Source organism: Microcaecilia unicolor, chromosome 11 (assembly GCF_901765095.1).
Source record: "Microcaecilia unicolor chromosome 11, aMicUni1.1, whole genome shotgun sequence".
In the NCBI taxonomy this organism is placed as follows: Eukaryota; Metazoa; Chordata; class Amphibia; order Gymnophiona; family Siphonopidae; genus Microcaecilia; species Microcaecilia unicolor.
In genome coordinates, this window is record NC_044041.1 from 158357359 (window position 1) to 158379886 (window position 22528).

The 22528-nt window shown below is 42.7% G+C and overlaps 1 protein-coding gene across 1 annotated transcript in view; it reads left to right on the plus strand.

Annotated features, from left to right (window-relative positions):
• The window catches only part of GIPR (gastric inhibitory polypeptide receptor), a 246513-nt gene extending 230120 nt beyond the window's left edge, over window positions 1-16393 (plus strand). Inside the window, exons 14-15 of the mRNA XM_030219790.1 lie at window positions 14237-14278; window positions 15424-16393. Of these exons, the coding sequence (XP_030075650.1) occupies window positions 14237-14278; window positions 15424-15645 (264 nt within the window). The 3' untranslated portion in view covers window positions 15646-16393. The remainder of the gene's footprint in view (window positions 1-14236; window positions 14279-15423) is intronic.
• Window positions 16394-22528: the final 6135 nt, after the last annotated feature.

Consider the following 22528-nt stretch of genomic DNA (forward strand, 5'->3'; position numbering starts at 1 on the left):
GAGAGAGAGGATATCAAGAGATCACCAGGAATCAAAGGGACACAGGACTAGAAAGAAGCTTAAGATATTATCTTAAATCAAAGAGAAAAAAGACAGGCAAAGATTTTTATTTATTTAATTAATGAAATCTCTGAAGGTTAACTAGAATCATAGAAAGCAAGGCCAAGAGAGAACTTAGGAAGTTATATATAATCATAGAGAGAGAGAGAAAGACAGGGCAGGATAAGACCTCAGGAGGTCAAATGGAATCATAGAGAAATGGAAGTAGGCTGTCACTTTACTAGCTCATCTTGAACTGGCTGATCCAGTCCTGGTTTTGTCTTGATACATGCACAGAAATGGCATTATGATTTCAAGTAGAGCTGCAACTGTATGCAGGTAACATGACAAAGCTAGAACCAGATCAGCTTTTGAAGCTGACATGGGTAAGTGGCAGTCCTAGCCAAAAGGGATCTGAGGTGATCACAGTGAATCATAGAAAGACAAAGCTACTCAAATACAGTGGGAGGAACGTCAAGAAATCATCTAGAAAAAGGCATCCCAAACCTACTCTAATGACCTTGCACTTAGCCTTAGTCTGTCCACCATGAATATACATGATGAATTCCTTTTCATCCTAATCAGACTAGCCCAAATGCATGGAGTTTGCTCCCCTACTAGCAGATGGAGGTAGAGAATAGAAAGTGCTGACATCACCCTGCCTAGGGTACCCTTTCAGTTACCAGCCTCCAGTAGTCTTGTCTTCAGCAGATCGTTAGGTGTCAGGCCCTTGCAGCTGTGAAAGTGCCAGTTAGGCCAAAAAGGACTGTATGTTGGGGGCCCCTAGGGCAATTGTCCTTCTAGGATCCTTTCCATTTGGTGGGTGAACTACCCAGGTGCTTCCACCTAATTTAATTTAGGGGTTCTCCTTGTCTGGAGCAATAGGCAGATTGTCCCCTCTTCCCCTCCCCCGCCCTTATCTTCCTACCATTAGATCCCCTGGTTCACTTGCCCAATTTACTTTAGGGAACTGCCTTAGTGAGGGCAACAGGCATCTTGCTGTATGTCTCCCTCATCAGCCAGTGGCTCCCCATTCCTTCCTGAGCAGCTGGGGCAGTAGGTGTTGCAACCTACTCCTAAGGCCTCTGGCCTTTGTGGACCATTAACGTTAGACTAAGAAGTGTTAGGGGAGAAAAACAGAGGTAGTCCTTTTTCAGCAGTGGTTGCAGTACCAGAACATCACAGTTTGGTGGGAGGTGGTGAGTCATTGGCCTGATGTCAGAGGAAAAGCATACCTGGAGATGTGCAGTCCATGAGAACAGGTAAAGTATGTCACAGTTATGCATATTTGCAACTTCCAGACAGTGTGGAACTATGGAGGAGTACCCATTCCTCATTATGCAGCTCGGGGAGTCAAGGAGGTTTGATAACAGGAAATGGCATGATGTCACAAGGCTGAAACCAGTCTCCACCCAAGGAGGATTTAATTCTCCCCATAGCAGCTACCGCCATCTTGGTACACCCAAAACAATGTAATTGATAGGGTGACAAGCTCAACCTACTAACTTCAGCCCACATAATAGGCTAGATAAGCTCATGCTGTCTCCTGTAATCAAACCTCCTTGGAGGGAATTGCTTAGGTCAGGAAGTCTATGAGGATCTTTATGCTCCACCCAGTGATCAGGAACTGATCATGGCTTTGTGTCAGTCTCTAGATTCTGGTCTGAAGGTATCAAAGGCCAATGGTCAAACTGTACCCACTGCTGGAAGAGGAGAAAGAGTCACAAGGCTCCTAGAGTGGCAACCTTTCCATGGAGAATGTCACAGAAAAAGCATGCCCAGGATTGGAAGGTGGAAGCGTACCTCAAACAAGAGATCACAGGGTTGGCATTGAACACAGCCATCTATACTAGTTATGTAGCCAGGGCATGATTGCATTAGGCTCAAGTCAACCAAGAGGGGATGCTGGAAGGTCCAGAGTCCATTAGGGGTTTGGTTCAGCTGGAGGCTGTTATAGCCTTTGTGGCAGATGCCTTGTATAACACTATTCACACCCATTATGTCAGTGTCATACATATTCATCCCTGCATCTACTCTGCATGGTAAGATTTGAACATTAATGTTTTCTTGTCTTGTTTTGTTTTTTAAGTTTATTCTTTCTGTAAAATGTCATGTACAGTTTGGATTGTACTATAAGTTGTTGGATTTCAGTATTATAGATTGACCCCTGATGCAGGCGCAGTGACACCAAAACACGGCCTGTATCGTGTCTTTGAATAAAGTATATTTGTTTGTTCAATTCTTGAGAGCCCTTTGCTCTGTTTTTTGGTTGCTTTGTGCTGTGTACTTTGACCCTCTCCATTGTACACTAATAGAAAATTGGCCAAGGGCATGGCCAGCATGGTGGCAGACTGATGTTTTCTGTAGCTGAGACATTGATTGGCTGACTTGACTTCTAAAGTATGTCTCAGCAAGCTGCCATTCAAGGATCAAGCTCTTCTTCATGGAGAATCTGGAAAGGTTGGTCAAGGCTCTTGGGGAGTCCAAGGTCCTGAGACTGCCAAGGGACAGAAGTTGTGCCTCTGCTTGGTCCTGTGGGATCAAAGTATTGGAGTGCTGAATTTTGACATTTCTGTTCAGGCAGACAGTTGGGGAATCAGAGATCTAGGCTCTTTGGTAGATCTCAGCCCTTTCAGGAGAAGAAACAAAGAGGGAAGGTGTAGCCTCCAGGGGAACTTCTTCTGCCTGAGGTTCGCAATGAGAGCATGCAAGTCCAGTCTTTGGATGGCAAAACTAGAGCGAGGTAATTCTGTTTTTTCAGTAATAGACCCACATTACATTGGATGCCTGGGTGGTGGATATCATCATAGTTATGCATTAGCATTGTCTCACCTTATCACTGGTGCCTTCTTGGCTAAAAAGAGAAGCAATACAGTCCACCCTGGACAAGTTGTTACAAGATGAATGCCATTGGCCTGATACTACCAGGAAATGAGGGGACAGGACAGTATTCCATATACTTTATGGTCCCAAAGAAGGAGAATGCGTTCCATCCCATTTTGGATGTGAAGTTGGTCAACAGGGCACTTTGAGTGCCCCATTTTTGCTGGAGACTCTTCATTCAGTTATGGCGGTGATAAAGAGAAGAGAGTTTCTAACTTTGCTGGACCTCACAGAGGTTACCTGCACATCCCAATCTGTCATGAACTCCAGGTATATCCCTGAATCACAGTGTTGGGTCACATTTCTAGTTCACAACTCTGCCTATTGGCTTGGACATGGAATCCTATACTTTTCCCAAAGTTATCTCAGTGGGAGTGGGCAAGGCATCTTAAGGTTGAAACTAGCAGGTAAAATGTTGTTAGCAATATTGTCGGATTGCTGAATTAATCGTGTATTTATAACATATGTGACTATCCTGAGCCATAATAATAAAACCACTTTTTGTACCACTGGCATGGTAGTGTGATATTATATTCCAAGACTGCATCATATATAACTGCAGAAATGGGGCTGGTATAATGGCAAATTACTTACATACCTCATGTACTTATCACAGTTTAATATGGATTCACAATAAAAAGAGAACCAGTTAGTTCAAGAATTACCATATCCAACATATCATTAACATTACTGTCCATTCAAGAGCACAACTTCAGAAATAAGTACGTTTTCAAGAGTTTACAGACAATCTTATATTTAGAGGATTCCATATTTTTGCTGCTTGATAAGAATCAGTCTTAGCACTGACTTATGTCTTACATCTCGCAGGTTAGGAAAGTGAAATGTTAGTGGATGTCTATCTAAGCATTTTCCAATTGTATCTGGAAAGATTACAAGATCACACAAGAATAACAGCAGCTCTCCATGCCAGATAAGAAAAAGCAATGTGCATATTTTAAAAATGACTCGGACTTCTCTTGGAAACCAGTGAAGCTTAAGAAGCAGAAGTGTAACCCTATCAAACTTATGTGCTGAGCATATTAAACATAGTAACATAGTAAATGACGGCAGAAAAAGACCTGCATGGTCCATCCAGTCTGCCCTACAAGATAAACTCATATGTGCTACTTTTTGTGTATACCTTACCTTGATTTGTACCTGTCCTTTTCAGGGCACAGACCGTGTAAGTCTGCCCAGCACTATCCCCGCCTCCCAACCACCAGCCCCGCCTCCCATCACCGGCTCTGGCACAGACCGTATAAGTCTGCCCAGCACTATCCCGCCTCCCGCCACCGGCTCTGCCACCCAATCTCGGCTAAGCGCCTTAGGATCCATTCCTTCTGAACAGGATTCCTTTATGTTTATCCCACGCGTGTTTGAATTCTGTTACCGTTTTCATTTCCACCACCTCCCGCGGGAGAGCATTCCAAGCATCCACTACTCTCTCCGTGAAAAAATACTTCCTGACATTTTTCTTGAGTCTGCCCCCCTTCAATCTCATTTCATGTCCTCTCGTTCTACCGCCTTCGCACCTCTGGAAAAGGTTCGTTTGTGGATTAATACTTTTCAAATATTTGAACGTCTGTATCATATCACCCCTGTTTCTCCTTTCTTCCAGAATATACATGTTCAGGTCATCAAGTCTCTGCTCATACGTCTTGTAACGCAAAGCCCTTACCATTCTCGTAGCTTTTCTTTGCACCGCTTCAATTCTTTTTACATCCTTCGCTAGGTACGGCCTCCAAAACTGAACACAATGCTCTAGGTGGGGCCTCACCAACGACTTATACAGGGGCATCAACACCTCCTTTCTTCTGCTGGTCACACCTCTCTCCATACAGCCTAACAACCTTCTAGCTATGGCCACCGCCTTGTCACACTATTTCGTCGCCTTCAGATCCTCAGATACTAAACAAGCTGCCGTATCTTCCAGAGTTTGTAATCTTCTTCACAAATTGCCAATTGCCCTGTTTATGGTGCCAGTGTTTAATCATGAAGAAGTGTAACCTGCACAGAGTGCTAGATACAGCTCTGGCCACCTTGTTGGACAGACTGCCGTCATTTACTAATTTATGGTAGTGGTTGCGTTGGCAGTACACAAGGTAGTATTCCTGATAGGGCCGGTCTTAGCAAGTGCGGGGCCCTATGCAGACCAATTTGGTGGGGCCCCATACTAGCCCCGCTCCACCCCATTGATAAGATTATTCCATTTTTAGAACATTTTTTTATTTATGAAATTTCAAATAAAGACAAATGAAGCTAAACTTGTACAAAAACACTGATTGAAATAATAAGCACAATGCTATCATGAAACCTCCCCTCCCGAGAAATTACTCAGTTCAAGTCCACTACAATTAGTAGTGCCAATTCTCTTAACAAAGGAGAATAAAGGAAAAATATTAAGAAAAGATCCAATACTTTCAAATTCCCCTATTACTCTGTAACCCATAGAAATCAAACAAAATAAAACATGGCAAAGAAAATAAGATACCTTTTTTATTGGACATAACTTAATACATTATGTCCAATAAAAAAGGTATCATCTTATTTTCTTTTCCATGTTTTATTTTGTTTGATTTCTATTGATAACCTTAAGAGTGGACTAACACGGCTACCACACTTCTCTGTAACCCATCAAACCAGAGAGGCAAGTAGCCACATCAGTTACTAAATAGTTTGAACTGATTGTACCTACTTTATATCAGATTTTGCTACTTCATGATTTCCATTAGCTTAGTAATCTTTTCTTCCTGTGATTGCAGTCTAGCTTCCAAATGATTAATTCGAGGTGTCATATCATTAATTACTGGAAGCAGTGTTTTAGCTAAATCTGCTATTGCCATCCAAATTTTCATCAGGAGAAATATCTGCAGATCTATGTGAAAATAACCCAGATATGTTAGAAACAGCCTCTTCCAAGCCAGAAGATCTTACTTGCTCAGCTTCTCCAGCAACTAATGTTGTTGGGCCAAATTCCTCTCAGGGAGGCAGACATTTCTAACCCTTGCACCGTCCGCAAGCGTCGTTAGATGAGAGAGACACTTCTCCTGATCTCCTGCCTGCATGGAATCCAATTTCGATTTGGCATAAGTGCACAACTGATGGCGTCAGCAACGATGGCTCACCTTACGTCCTCACCACCTCCGACCAGGCTCCAGCTTTTCCCGCTCAGTGACTCCTGCCCTCGTGTCCGGAAACAGGAAATACATCAGAAGGCGGGACATTGAGCGGGAAGCTGGAGCCTGGAGGTGAGCTGTCGCGCTGCAACTGTCTGTCGCCGGGGGCGGGGCCATCGCTGCCTGGGCTGGCTCGCTGGCATCGCTCAGTTAGTCGCCGGGGTCCGGGGACTCAGGAGCTGACGGGCTCAGCAGGCCCAAGCCGGGGATGGGCACCGAGCCGCGGGAATGGGGATCATCTCAGGCGACTAAGGCGAGCAGCGGCGGAGGTCGGAGTGGAGGCACGAGCGAGGCAGAGTTGAGGCACGCAACGCGGGGCCCCTTAGGTGCGCCATGCGGGGCCCCCTTAGGCGCGGGGCCCTATGCGGTCGCCTTGGTCGCCTCTGCCTAAGACTAGCCCTGATTCCTGATGCACTCATATCAGGACAATTGGCTGGTGCAAGTGAAGTCATCTGAGAAGACTCATCTGCTACATCCTAGGTAATTGATCTTATGCAGCACCTGGGATGGGTAATCAATTTCAGAAAGAGCAAGCTAGGACCCACTCGGTGCCCACAGTAGTTGGGAACTTGCTTCGATACCACAGCAAGAAAGGTGTTTCAAATGCAGGTCAGCATTGTGAAGGTCCAGTTGAAGATTTGGACTCTGTTGTTGGTATGGGCTTCCAGGAACTGGATCTATATTCAGGTTCTGGGACCAATTGTTATATGCAACAGTTAGTACTTGTCTTGATTTATTCCAACTGTCTTCTAAAACATTTGTAGTCAGTTCACAACACTGCTGGGCCTCAAAATGTGATCATGTGATCGCTCTACTAATACAACATCATTGGCTCCTGGTTGGACATCAGATCCAATTCAAACTGGGTACTCTTGTACAAAAGGCTTTATCATCTGGTACTCCTCCTTATTGGCCTGTCTAGTGACTCTTTTTCCACTTCTTTCTTCTTGCGTTCGTCATGTAGTTTCAATTGTCTATTCCCCCCTACCTCCCCACACACACACATACACACACATACACTTTGTTCTGCATGTTTAGAAACAACTAGAGACAGTGCTTTTTTCTTTTTAGCACCTTTGCTTTGGAATGCTCTGCTGGTTCAATTATATCTTTAGTCTTCCTTCTTCAAACTTAGGACAGCCTTCAAGACCCACTTTTTTTACAAAGGCTTTTGGGATTACCTCCTAAAGTTGAGGCATGAGCAGTTGATGCCTCCTATTTCTTTTTTTTTTTTTTGGCTCTCTTTTCTGTCCTATTTAGAATATGGCATTATGTTCTGATTTTAAATGTTTTTATTGTTCACCACCTTGTTGTGCTAAACAAAAGATGGGTTAATAAACCCTCCCTAAACAAACATAGCAGTGACATTAGACCAGATTCCATAGATGAAAGCCCATATGCATCCTCTGCAGAGGTCTCTCCTATCTAGACGGTTGCCTCAGTCTCAATCATATGGGAAGCAGCTGCCACTGTAGCTGGAAGTACAGGTCAACCTTGGTTGGTAGTTCTGTATGTGGAATCTGGAGAAGGGAATGGACCTGGAGGTTCTGGACTATATTCTGATCATGATGGATGTGAGCTTCTCAGGCTGGAGGTCCATTGATCAGCAGAACCATCTAAAGGATTGTGGATCTTAAATCATTAGTGATGTTGGGGGTACCAGAGTAGGCCAGATAGCCTTGATATGCAGACCTGGTCAGACTGCAGTGTATTAGCAAATTTATCTCATGCATATTCATGGAGGATATCCTACACAATGAGTGACTGTGAGATTACTATGACAGGTTAGGGGAAGCATGACCCACAATCCTAGAGAAATAGAGCTGAGCTCGACCTCAAGAAGTCAGTTACAACCATAGAAAAACAAGGCTGGAAAAAAATCAGGAAGTCAACTAGAATAATAAGGAGTCAGGGCTGGAAGGCACCTCAAGTGATCACCCAATCAAATGAGCCAGAAGTGACTTCAAGAAGTTACTTACATTCACAGAGAGAGAGAGAAGGCTAGAAGGGAGCTCAAAAGATCACAGTTATAGAGAGGCGTGGTTGAGAAAGATCTCAAGAGGCTAACTGCAATCATAGAGGGGTTCTTTTACTAAACCATGGTAAAAAGTGGCCTATGGTAGTATAGGTGCATGTATTGGACACTCACCAGGCCAGTTTTTACTGTGTCTGCACAAAACAGCTTTTTAAAAATTGGACAGGAAAAGGGCATGTGGTAAAACTGAAACTGGCATGCATCCAAAACCAGCCTGAGCCCTTAATGCCACCCATTGATCAGTGGTAAACGCTCACTCGCTACATGCACAATTGACCGGTCGTTGAGCGCCAACTGCCAGTTACCACAGGAAATGACACACATGGAAGGAAATAAATCATCCGGCGTTGTAGGTGCACGTCAAATCTAAAATTACCATTAGGGGGTGCAGTAGCCTGGTAGTAGTCTCGTTTATGTGCATGCTGCACATGCATAGCGCCTAGTGTGCCTTTGTAAAAGGTCCCCAGAGAGAGAGAGAGAACTGGATGGGACCTCAGTATGCCCACCCAGAATCATAGAGTTATAGCAGCATCGTGAGAGAATTAATTGTAATTGTATGCTGTGCCACTAGGAAGTGTTAGGAGAAAGGAATCAAGGCATTACTTGGAATCTGACAGAGCCATGATGTTGTAAATACTGGTGCTAACAGTAAAAATCTGTGCTATACTTCTGGAGAGACCTCAAGAGTTAGCCTAGATTGATAGAACTACAAATCTGGGAAAGACCTGAAGAGGTCACCTAGATTCAAAGGACTATGCTACTGGGAGCGACCTTGAGAGTTAATCTAGATTCATAGCATTATAGAACTGGAAGAGACTTGATTCATCTAGTTCATGTTTCTGCTTCCAGGCAGGATGCCCACTACCTAAATTGTACCAGAAAACAAACTGACAAACGGTCTGCAAGTTCCAAAAGGAATGAAGATGTTGAGGCACACATGGGGATAAAAGAAGCAGAAAATTTAATTAATTAATTAATTCAAAAGTGTGCCTTCACCCAGCACAGCTGCTTCAGGGGCTAAATGTACTGTTAAAACAAATAAAACCAATCCATAAGTACAGTGAAATCATATCCAATCAAAAAATCTTATCATGAATAAATAATATAAAATGTTGTGGAGGGGCATTTTCGAACGGGGATGACCATCTCTAAGGGCGCCCAACTCTAAGGACGGTGCCGTGAAAGGGCGGGGCAACGCATATTATCGAAACAAGATGGACGTCCATCTTTTGTTTCAATAATATGGTCAGGGACGGCCAAATCTTGACATTTAGGTCGACCTTAGAGATGGTCGTCCTCGGTTTTCGGCAATAATGGAAACAAAGACGTCTGTCTCAAAAACGTCCAAATCCAAGCCCTTTGGTCGTGGGAGGAGCCAGCATTTGTCGTGCACTGGTCCCCCTCACATGCCAGGACACCAACCAGGCACCCTAGGGGGCACTGCAGTAGACTTCAGAAATTGCTCCCAGGTGCATAGCTCCCTTACCTTGGGTGCTGAGCCCCCCAACCCCCCCCCCCCCCCCCAGGTCTGCCTGCCTGAAGTACACTGTATACTGAAGGGACCTGTATACTGCTGCGATGGACCTGAGTATGGTATTTGAGGCTGGCATAGAGGCTGGCAAAAAAGTATTATTAAACTTGTTTTTTATGGTGGGAGGTGGTTAAGGTCGTCCCTGATTCCCTCCGGTGGTCATCTGGTCAGTTGGGGCACCTTTTTGAGGCTTGGTCATGAAAAAAAATGGACCAAGTAAAGTCAGACAAGTGATCGTCAGGGACGCCCTTCTTTTTTCTATTATCGGACGAAGACGACCATCTCCTAATCATGCCCCAGTCCCTCCTTCGCTACCCTGTTGACACGCCCCCGTGAACTTTGGTTGTCCCCGCGACGGAAAGCAGTCGAGGGTGTCAAAAAATCGGCTTTCAATTATTCCAATTTGGATGACCTTGCGAGAAGGACGCCCATCTCCCAATTTGTGTCAAAAGATGGGCGTCCTTCTCTTTCGAAAATAAGCGTGATAGTGAATTAAATAATACTAAAACTTATAAATATCATAATAAAAAATAAATAATAAAAAACTGAATAAAACATTAAATAATAGTGTCTAAAAGCAGCATCGCTTATACATGCAAATTCACATACTACATTGATAAACAAAAAAGTGTGTGGAGACCAAAGCTTATTACATACTCTTATAGTGTAAGCCTTTCTCTTCACTACAGGCTTTACTGCAGAGAGGAAAAGTATTAAAACAATTGTTCAGTCTCAGTTTCATCCATATATGTACTTTTTTGGGATCTTGCCAGGTATTTGTGACCTGGATAGGCCTTTGTTGGAAACAGGATGCTGGACTTGATGGACCTTTGGTCTTTCCCAGTATGGCAATACTTATGTACTTATATAAAGTGCACAAATGTAAGAAACTTCCTTTAAAAATGTACATTAAAGAATTTCTGTAAAAATGAGCTAAGACAACCCACGTACCAGGACCCCCAACCTCCAGGGGGGGGGGGGAGGGGGAGTCATTGTTCAGGCAGCATCTGGTGTGCATGACTGGAATTTCCCCTTAAAACAGTGTTAGCTCACTGCTCCATTATTCTTTAAATAAGCCAGACTGCTATAAGAGGGCATCCCAAGACCAACCCAAAGTAGGTAAGATCAATAAATTACATAAAAACACTTTTAAAACATCATGCATTCCACCTATGTGTTCCAGTGATGTCATAGGGAACAACAAGGCTGCCACAACTATAAAGCATAAATAAACCCTTTAAAAAACTTTATTTTTGGAAAATAAGTATTAACATGAAGGTACATGTTGCTTGTGTGAACTATGGGGCCTGGCAGCAGCCTGGCAGTAGTTCCCACACCCAGCGAACACCATTTCTGGTGCTACAAAAATATTTTCTATTTTTGTAGTGCCGGTGTTTACCCAGGTTAGCACAGGAGCATTTACCACCACTTCAGTGGTTGGTAGTAAGTACTTCCCCCCCCCCCCCCCCCCCCCCCCGAAATGGCCACGTGGCAAATGGTTCATTTACTGCACTTTCCACTCACTGAAAATGACCTACTGTGGTTGTGTAAAAAGAAGTGCTGCTCGAAACTGTCTCTAAATCGTGCAGCACCGAGCAGGAAGGAAAAAAGGCCTCAAAGAGCTCTTAGATATCATAGATCTACCAGAGCTGAACAGATCTCTAAGATCTTCCCTTCATCATCGCCCCAAAAAAACCTCCAATTTAAGGTCAACTTCCTGCTGCTTGAATGATATATATGTCTCTCTCTAGTTTTTTCTTTTCTATTTTTTATTTTATATCACTAAATGTAAGTACTGACACTTATCTTTAAAGTCGGTACTCATCAGTTGACCGCACTGCCAGGTCCAGTGCTGTGCCGTGCTGTCTTCGCCCTCTTTCCCCAAGCCGACAGTGGCCAGATCTATGATATCTAGGAGCTCTTTGAGGCCTTTTTTCCTTCCTGCTCAGTGCTGCACGATTTAGAGACAGTTTGAGCAGCACTTCTTTTACACAACCACAGTAGGTCATTTTCAGTGAGTAGAAATTGTTGGTGCACTGTTTTCTAGCGAATTATTTATTTCCACACCCCACTAGTTTTGTGTCATTTACTGCACTGCCATTTCTTTTCCAGAAAAAAAGACAGCTTTTTACCCGCTGCGGTAAAAGGGGGCCTCAGCACACATCAAAAACACACGCTGATGCTAGTGCAGGCCCCCTTTTACTGCAGCTTAGTAAAACGACTCCTATATGAGTAGAACAAAGTTGTTCCACTCATATTGTTCATATAAGCAACATGTGCTCTTTATGTTAATACATTTATTTTCCAAAAACACATAGGTGGAATGCATGGCATTTTTTTAGTGTTTTTTTTAATGTACCTTATTGATTTTACCCACTTTTGTTTTGTTTTAAAATATGAGCTACTCTTTAGTTGCTGCAAAGCTGTGTGTATGTCATGGCAGTGGCATAGGAAGGGGGGGGCAGTGGGGCTGTCCGGCCTGGGTGCACACCGCTGGGGGGGGGGGTCGGCTCCGCTGGTTCCCTGCTCCCTCTGCCCCGGAACAGGTTGCTCCCAGTGACATGCACTCGGGGCGGTTCGGCTCTCCCACCCATCCCTCGCCACTTTCCCTCGTAAGTACGCGCTCCGGAGAGGGGAGGGTGCGCTCCGGAGGGGAGAGGGTGAGCCGTGCTGCACCCGGGGGGGGGGGGGGGTGAGCAGCAACGACCCACCCCGGCTGTCAGCTGCCCTCGCTACGCCACTGTGTCATGTGACCTAGAATTATTTTAAGGAGAAATTCCAGTCACACACACCAAATGCTGCTTGAACAGTGACCCTCCTGGAGATTGGACATCCTGGTAAGTGGGTTCTTTTAGCTCATTTTTTAAAAAAGTTATTTAATATATATATTTTAAGACGTTTCTTAAGTTTGTGCACTTTATATATGAATGAGACTGAGACTGAACAATTGTTTTAATACTCTTCCTTTCTGCAGTAATGCCTATGGTGAAGAGAGAGACTCACACCATAAGGGTATGTAATAAATTTTGGTCCCTACACACACTTTTTTTGTTTATCACTGTAGTATGTGAATTTGCATGTATAAGAGATGCTGCTTTTAGTCACTATTATTTAATATTTTATTCAGTTATTTATTATATTTATTTTTTTGTTGTTTTATTATTATTTAATTCATTATAACATTTTATATTATTTATTCATCATATTAGGATTTTGTTTGAATATGATTTCACTGTACTTATGTATTGGTTTTATTTGTTTTAACAATACGTTTTGCCCGTGAAGCAGCCTTTACTGGGTGAAATATGGTTGTTTGGGGTACACTTTTTAAATTTATTTATTTATTGCATTTGTATCCCACATTTTCCCACCTATTTGCAGTCTCAATGTGGCTTACATAGTATTGTTAACATGGTTAATCCAGTATATCAGGTATAATTAGTATTGTGTAGAGATTAATTAAGGGAAGGAAGGAGAGGAAGGGATTTAAGAGTATTTTGTAGAAGGTGTGCTTTCATAGCTGAATGGGTTGGTGAAGTGGATTAGTGTGGCTGTGGGTTCTCATTGTAGGCCTTGTTGAAGAAATACGTTTTTAGTGATTTGCGAAAGATAGTTATTTCGTCAGTTGTTTTCAGGTCTATGGGTAATGCATTCCATAACTGCGTGCTTGTGTAAGAGAAGGAGGTGGCGTGCATCAGCTTGTATTTTAGTCCTTTTTATTTATTTATTTATTTATTTATTAATAAAGTCTCCTGCTTCTTTTATCATCATGTTTGCTCCGTCTTCATTCCTAAACTGTGCCAGACAGACATGCATCTGACCTGCTCTTAAAGTTTCCAATAATAAAGTTGTGCCACCTCCCTGAGAAACTTGTTCCAGCATTTAATCCACATTCACAAGTTGAAAGTTCTTTAAATATCCCTGCTGACATTTAATCTCATGACTTCTTCCTTGTGCTATCTCTGGTAGTGCTGGAGAATAATTAACTGATCCCTACCAATTGGTAGGGATGTGTAATTTCTGCTTATCTTATGGGAGATCAGAACTACAAATCCATAGATGTACAAGGAGTAAAACCAAGACACACTCAGAGTCTCTGATGGCTGGGAGCCAGTTGGCAATGGTACAACTCAAGTATGAATACAGGGGGGCAAGAGATGTGCTGAAGGTCACACTGAGCGACAAAGATGGCATCAGAAGAAGTGTACCTGGGACGTTCCTTGTGCTCAATATAGTATAAACCATGAACCATATGAGCGGTATATCAAACCTGAAACTGCTCTTAATAAACATGTCAGAGCCGTTTAGAAATACAATGTTAAAAGAAAAAGTGCTCTAGCTTTGTTTAGAATAGATAGTAATTTAAAAACACTCACACCAATATAGAAGGGAACTTAATTAAATAAAGAAACAACACTGGCACTAAACAGCCCTATGGATGGAGGCTGATGGTTGTCACTTTCCCATCTAAGAGCTCACAACAAAGCCCGCCTCACTATTAATTTCCGCTCTGGTCACAGTTCTTATCTTGAGGGAAGTAACATGCTCTTATCTATTTCTCTTATCTCATAGGGATTACTGGTGAGCGTGCTGTACTGCTTTATCAATAAGGAGGTATGTAACACATTGGTCCTATGAAGCAACCATACCTTCTTTTAGCTGGGCATGTTGCAATTATATTACCCCCTATACCAGATTGCACAGGCTGGTATGGCTCCAAGTGGAAAAATTGCATACTGCTGTGGGTGTATCATTTATAGACTGTCTGATCTCCTTGTCATTATTAATGGCTAGTTTAAATATGCATCTGACATTGTTCTTGAAAGCCATCTCTCCACCTCTCCTTCTGTCTCATATGTGTACGTGTGTGTGTGTGTGTGTGTGTGTGTGTGTCTGTCTGTCTGTCTGTCTGTCTGTTTTTGTCTCTGGTACCTTATATAACAAGTATATGCAGAGAGAGAGAGAGAGAGAGAGAGAGAGTGGCTGAGTTTGGTTTCATTTATTCACATATTTTGTCACCTTGCATAACAAGGTATGAAAGCAGTTTACAATTATAATATGATATACACAAGTACAAATTCAATCTTAGTAATAAATAATCATTATAAAATCACACTGAGTGTATGTACAGGAGCAACTGATGAGTGTGCCAATGTAAACATTTGAAGCAGTTTCAGTATAACGGTGGCTCAAGGATATGAGCTGACCACTTCCTCCTACTATTAAGCTAGCAGAGGTCAGCATTTTTAAAGGTTCTGACCACCAGTGGCTGAATTTGACCTGGATACTCAAAGCCGGCTTTAATCCGGGCACCAGCATTCAATATCAGAGTACTGACCGCTTACTGGAAGTTATTTGGGTACCAGCTGATATTCAGACCAATACCCAGATAACCTGTTGGATAAAGTTAGGGCTGCCTTTTTACTGCCCTACTTTATCTGAGGACTTTCCAGGTTAGCAGATTGAAAATTCCTGCTAACCAGATAAGTCTCAGGTCTGCCCTGACTCCACACCTGGACCACCTCGGCACTAACTGAATAGTGCAGCAGCCGTCTGTGCTGATAATCAGTGGCACTATCCAGTAGAGCCTCTCAGTGGGATTTAATTGGGTAGGAGCCTTCCTACTCAGTTAAATCCTGATAAATTATATCTACACCTTCATTTCTAGACCTGGAGTCAAGCCCGATGTTTGGCTCTTTGGAGACCCCCACCCCAGAGTTAGCTGCCTTTTCCTTATTCTCCCTTCTGTCTTCCCTCAGGTGCAGGCTGAAATCAGGAAGAAGTGGCAGCTATGCCAGCTGGACACAAACCTCCTAGAGAAGTACCAGAAGCCATCCACCAGCAATGTCTGCTATCCTCAGGAAAGAAGTCAGAGGTATGACAATGTGGATTACAGCTCTGAAAACTCATCTTCAAGCCAAAATCAGCATCCCAACCCCGAGACTGTAGCCATTTTGGGAAAGAAGCATAGCCTTGTCTAGATGAAGCCAGGGGTGCTCCTATCCTGCATGAACCACCCAGGGAAAATATTTTCTGAAAGTTTCTATTACATGAGACCTAGTTGGTTTTTGTGTGAGGAGCAAATTTCATGAAGTCTACTTGAAAAATAAAAAACTCTTGCGCTTTTATATGTTGATGGGAGCAGGATGCTGCAGACTTGAAGAAAGAAACCTTCCCAGTCTCAAATTGATTATGTGTGATTAATTTCCAAAGGAGCTTATTTATTAAAAGAGACCTACTTCCAGTTCAGGATATGATTGTGTACAAAGGAGACATGCCTTCTGCTCAAACTGTGATCATATATGCTGTTTAAAGGAAATCTGCCTTGTGCTCCAGCTGTCATGTGTACTATGTCAAGGAGACCTGCTTAAGCTTTTATCATGTTCTGTGTAAAGCATCCCTGCCTCTGTTCAGGCTGTGATCATGTGTGCCATGTAAAGGAGATCTGCCGCTGCTCAGGTTAAATGCTATAGTAATACAGATGGTCAATCAAACAAGAAATATTTTCCAACTATAAAGATTTACTGATAGATTTTAAAAACATTTGAGTTTTTAGGAAGCACCTTGAGTTGCTAAAAAGTTTCCAAAATGCATATATTTAATAACTATTAAGTAAAAACCCAGCAGACAGTGTTGAATTTAAACTCAATGGCAGCCATAGGGCTGTACCGAATAGTATACTTTACTATTCAGCTGAATACAAATAATGAAAAATATTATTCATCCAAATATGAATAATGAGCATTGAGCTTTAATACAAATAATAAAAGAAGCAATGTGAAATCAGAGATCAGGTGTTTATTTCAATAGGAGTTAGCACAATAGAGCCTTGGATTATTCGTATTTGAATTTTAAATCACTATTTGGCCAAATACTAATAGTATTCAGGGCACTATTCGGGGCCGAATTGTGAACAGAATATCTGTTTTCCAGCCCTGCTCCTATAGGTCAGATGTCATAGAAGGGAGCACAGGTGACTGAGAAACATAGAAACAGAGAAAAATTAAGGCAGATAAAGACCATATGCCCTATCCACTCTGCTCATTCATACTATCTACTATCCCTTCCTCTCCTTTAGAAATCCTATGTACGTGTCCCAAACTCTCTTGTATTCAGATACTGTTTTTGTCTCCACCACTTCCACCAGGAGGTTGTTCCACAAATTTACCACCCTTTCCGTGAAGAAGTATTTCTTCAGGTTACTTCTGCATTTGTCCCCTTTCCCCTACATCCTATGCCCCTTGTTCCAGAGCTTCCTATCAATTCAGACTCGCCTCCTGTGCATTTATGACGTGAAGGTATTTAAATGTCTCTATCATATGGCCCTTCTCCCACCTTTCTTCCAAAGTATACAGTACATATTGAGATCTTTAAGCTTGTACCCATATGCTTTATGATGAAGACTGCTGACCATTTTAGTAAGCACCCTCTGGACTGACTCCATCCTGTTTATATCTTTTGAAGGTGCAGTCTCCAGAATTGTACACAATATTCTAAATAAGGTCTCACCAGAGTCTTATACAGGGGTATCATCACCTCCTTTTTTCTACTGGCCATTCCTCTCCCTATGTACCCAAGCATCCTAGTTTTTGCCTTTGACTTTTCTACTTGTTTGGCCACCTTAAGATCATCCAAATACAAAAAATACATAAAATAAGAAGACTTATTATTGAAAAACAACTAACTAACTAATTAACAACTAACTAACAATGAAAATCACATTACAAAATTTAGTTAATTACTTATTAATATAGAAATATAAGTGAAAAGTGCTAAGATATAGTATTGTCACTTGCAAACTGACATTGCTTAGATGACATTTATATAATGACAAGAGAAGGTTTTATAGTACTTTCCATATAAGCAAGAAAATTATCCTTCCAGTGTGATGAAAAAACTTGCTGTTGAGTGACTTTAGTGGTCCAGTGTCCATAAAGTGAAAATGTGTAAAAATCCACATGCTTCTTAATCCATATGTAATGTTAATCCCTCAGAAATACAGCCTTTAAAGTCCAGTCACCTTTAAATCTTCAGATGCCCTCTACACATGACGGTGTTTTGCTTATACAGCGTCTTCAGGATAAAACATAGGAGTCTATATATCGCGCCTAGTGTTCTGTGCAAAACTCCAAGCATATTCTAGAACAACGCGTGTAATTTAATTGGCTTAACAAGTCAATCAGCATTGTTAGCAGTACTTAACAATCAATAATGAGCACTAATTGGTAAAAATTAAAATTTACATTCACAAATCTCTAAGTGTATTCTGTAATGCACTGCACCTAAATTTTAATGCATGCAGACAAAAATGGGCGTAGTTATTGGCGGGGAAATGGGCATTTCGTGGGCGTTCCAAAATGTACATGCACTGTTATAGAATAAGGCCCACTGCATTGTATATCTATGTGCAGGGTTTTACGTCACATTTTCGTTGGTGTAAATGGATGCGCCTGTGATATCAGCTAAGCATATTCTATATACCGCACCTAAATCTAGGTGCCATTTATAGAATACGCTTAGGCAGAAATGTTTGCCGCATGGATTTTTCAGGCGCCTTATATAGAATCTGGCCGTTTATATACTTTCGATATACACAACTGAGCTAATATACACAAACAATGCTTATAGGAAAGGTATGGAAAACAGGTGTGAGGACGTTATAATGCCGTTGTGTGACCGCACCTTGAGTATTGTGTTCAATTCTGGTAGCCGCATCTCAAGAAAGATATAGTAGAATTGGAAAAGGTGCAGCGAAGGGGGACTAAAATGATAGCGGGGATGGGACGACTTCCCTATGAAGAAAGACTAGGGCTTTTCAGCTTGGAGAAGAGATGGCTGAGGGGAGACATGATAACGGTATATAAAATAATGAGTGGAGTGGAATCAGGGCCGTGCCGATGCGGTAAGCGGGGTAAGCGCCGCAGGGGGGCACCCACCTCTGTAGGGCGCCGCTGCGGTGCTTACCCTCGCCCCGCGCCGCCGAAGACTTTAAATCTTTTACCTCGGTCGCAGCAGCGTCAGTGAAAGCGCTGCCGACGTCTCCCTTCCCTTGCACTCATTGGTTCCCTCAGTGTCCCGTCTTCTTCTGACGTCAGAAGAAGGCGGACACTGAGGGAACCAAGAGCGCGAAGGGAAGGGAGACGTCGGCAGCGCTCCGCTTTCACTGACGCTGCTGCGACCGGAAGTAAAAGATTTAAAGGCTCCAGGGCGCGGAGGAAAGAGCAGGGAGGCATGGATGGGAGGGCAGAGAGGCATGGATGGGAGGGCAGCAGCAGGGCCCAGGGAGAGGACAAATTGCTGGAAGGGGAGGGGAGAGAGGAAGATTGCTAGCTATGGATGCAGCAGGGAAGGGCATGGGGGCCCAGGGAGAGGACAATTTGCTGGAAATGGAGGGGAGGGGAGGGGAGAGAGGAGGATTGCTGGCTATGGATGGAGGAGGGAAGGACAGAGAGGGACAAGGATGGACATGGGGGCCCAGGAAGAGGACAAATTGCTGGAAATGGAGGGGAGGGGAGAGAGGAGGATTGCTGGCTATGGATAGAGGAGGGAAGGGCAGAGAGGGACAAGGATGGACGTGGATGGGAGGACAGGACCCAGGGAGAGAGAAGAAATTGCTGGAAATGGATATAGAGCAAGAAATGAAGAAGAAAGGAGGAAAGTAAAGAAATAAATGGAAAGGAAGCCCTGGAAATGGAGTTAAGAGGACAGATAGCAGCAGACTCAGATACTGGGCCAGCATGCTCGGAAAAAGAAAGTCACCAGACAACAAAGGTAGAAAAAAATCATTTTATTTTCATTTTAGCGTTTGGAATATGTCCACTTTGAGAATTTACATCTGCTATCTTATTTTGCAATGTATAGCAATTTGTTTCTAAGAATATTGCTGACAATTCCTGTCAGTGTGGCAAGTGGTGAGCGATCATTTTCACCGGGGGGGGGGGGGGCGTGATCATTTTCACCGGGGGGGGGGCGTGATCATTTTCATGGGGGGGGGGCGCCAACTGATAGTCTGCAGGGGGGCGCCAGAGACCCTAGCCACGGCCCTGAGTGGAATAGGTGGATGTGAAGCGTCTGTTCACGCTTTCCAAAAATACTAGGACTATGGGGCATGCGATGAAACTACAGTGTAGTAAATTTAAAACAAATCGGAGAAAATGTTTCTTCACCCAACGCATAAACTCTGGAATTCGTTGCCGGAGAATGTGGTGAAGGCGGTTAGCTTGGCAGAGTTTTAAAAAAGGGGTTAGACGGTTTCCTAAAGGACAAGACCATAAACCACTACTAAATGGGAAAAATCCACAATTCCAGGAATAACATGTATAGAATGTTTGTACGTTTGGGAAGCTTGCCAGGTGCCCTTGGCCTGGATTGGCCGCTGTCATGGACAGGATGCTGGGCTCGATGGACCCTTGGTCTTTTCCCAGTGTGACATTACTTATGTACTTATAATCCAATATCTTCAAAAATAATTTTTTATGGGCAGGGGGATAAATAATCAGTTTGTTCCACAACCGAGATGAACCCCTGTTTAAAGGGACAAGAACAATATTAATTCATAATTCTGAAGCTGTACTATAAAGAAATTTATAAAACAAGCCACTTCAAAAATAATTTGTTTGCTAAATGAGAGCCAGTGAAGCTTGGTAATGTAGCATAATATACTATTAAATTTACTCAATTTAAAAATCAGCCTAACTGATACAGACGTTCAAATATTTGAAAGGTATTAATCCGCAAACGAACCTTTTCCGGAGATGGGAGGGCGGTAGAACAAGAGGACATGATATGAGAGTGAAGGGGGGCAGACTCAAGAAAAATGTCAGGAAGTATTTTTTCATGGAGAGAGTGGTAGATACTTGGAATGCCCTCCCGCGGGAGGTGGTGATGAAAACGGTAACAGAATTCAAGCATGCGTGGGATAAACATAAAGGAATCCAGTGCAGAAGGAATGGATCCTCAGAAGCTTAGCCGAGATTGGGAGGCGGGGCTGGTGTTTGGGTGGTGGGGCTAGTTCTGGGCAAGACTTCTACGGTCTGTGTCCTGAAAATGGCAGATACAAATCAAGGTAAGGTATACACAAGAAGTAGCACATATGAGTTTATCTTGTTGGGCAGACTTGATGGACCGTGCAGGTCTTTTTCTGCTGTCATCTACTATGTTACTATGTTATGTAACTGCAACATTTTGTATAAGTTGCAAATTTCTCAAATTCGTTGAAGATAATCCCAAATAGAGAGCAGTGCAGTAGTCCAGGTGCTGAAGAATAGCATCTGGCTCACAAGAGCAAACATTTTTTGATTGAAAAGAGATGTAATTACTCTAAAGTGTTTTAATCTAAAAAAAAATGTTTTTCACCACAGTTGATTCACTTGAAGAGTGTGTTAGTGAATAATCTAAAATGACACCCAAAACTTTAGATTCAGACTCAATAGCTAAGACTCTGTCATTAGATAAGATAAGTGAAGAGGGTACAGTTACTCCCAGATTCCTAAACCAAAGTATCTTTGTTTTATTAGGATTTAATTTTAGCTTGTAATGCAAAGCCCAATCCTGAATCTTATTCATACCCATTAAAATAGTATCCTCAAGATCTAAGGAATTAACAGGAACCGGTAAAAACAGCAAATTGTCATTGGCATAAGAAAGGAGCAACTCCCCTAGCCCTAGTTCAGTTTTCCCCAGTGACAACATAAAGAAGTTAAACAGAACCGGAGACAGTGGGGACCCTTGGGGGGACCCCACAGCTCGGAAACCAAGGTTTTGAAAGTGAATTATTTTGCTTAACACTGTAACTGCAGTGGAGGAGTGGCCTAGTGGTTAGGGTGGTGGACTTTGGTCCTGGGGAACTGAGGAACTGAGTTTGATCCCACTTCAGGCACAGGCAGCTCCTTGTGACTCTGGGCAAGTCACTTAACCCTCCATTGCCCCATGTAAGCCGCATTGAGCCTGCCATGAGTGGGAAAGCGCGGGGTATAAATGTAACAAAAAAAAAACTGCAGTTACTAAGAAACTCTTGGAACCACTTGAGAACATTACCTGTAATACCAATTCCTTCCAATTGTTCTAGCAACAAAGTATTGTTAACTGCGTCAAAGGCAGCACAAATATCATACTGGAGAAGAAGCATTTGTCTACCTACACATAATTGTTCTTTTACAAAAGAAGTTAGAACAAGCAAAAGAGTCTCAGTGCTATGAGCTGATCTAAACCCAAATTGTGTAAAGTGTAAACAAGAAAACTTATCTAGGTGTGTAGAAAATTGATGACCTACCCAGAATTCTACCATTTTGGTAAGCAAAGGGATACTAGCTTAGCAATAGGCGGTAACTAGAAGGAGAAGACGAAACAAGCCCACTGCTCTTAAGCAAGGACATGAGAATGATCTGTCCCATATCAAGAGTTAAAGAACTAGAACACATCAATTCATTAATCCCCAAAGTAAAATATTGCAGAACATCCTGAGGTACTGAAGAGAATAATGAAACAGGACAACTATCAAGTATACACTGCGAGTGAGAATGTTTCAATAAGGAAGGGACCTCAGTAATAGAAATAGGTTGAAAAGCAGCTCAAATGTCATCCCAAAACACAGGTTCATCCAAAGCCACATTAGGCAGTCATAGGCCAGGCTTGACCTTATCCAGGTCCCTACAGATCTGAGAAACCTTATCAGAAATGAAATCCACCAAATCTTGAGACCAATGGCAAGAGATACTGAGAATACCATATACAGCAAAGGTGATGAATGACACTAAACACAATACCATAGTGTAATAACAGACTTTGATTGTAAGAATTAAGACTGTACATGAATCGTGTTTCAGCCATAAGGCCTTCCTCAGGAGTCTCTGTGAAATCGCCACA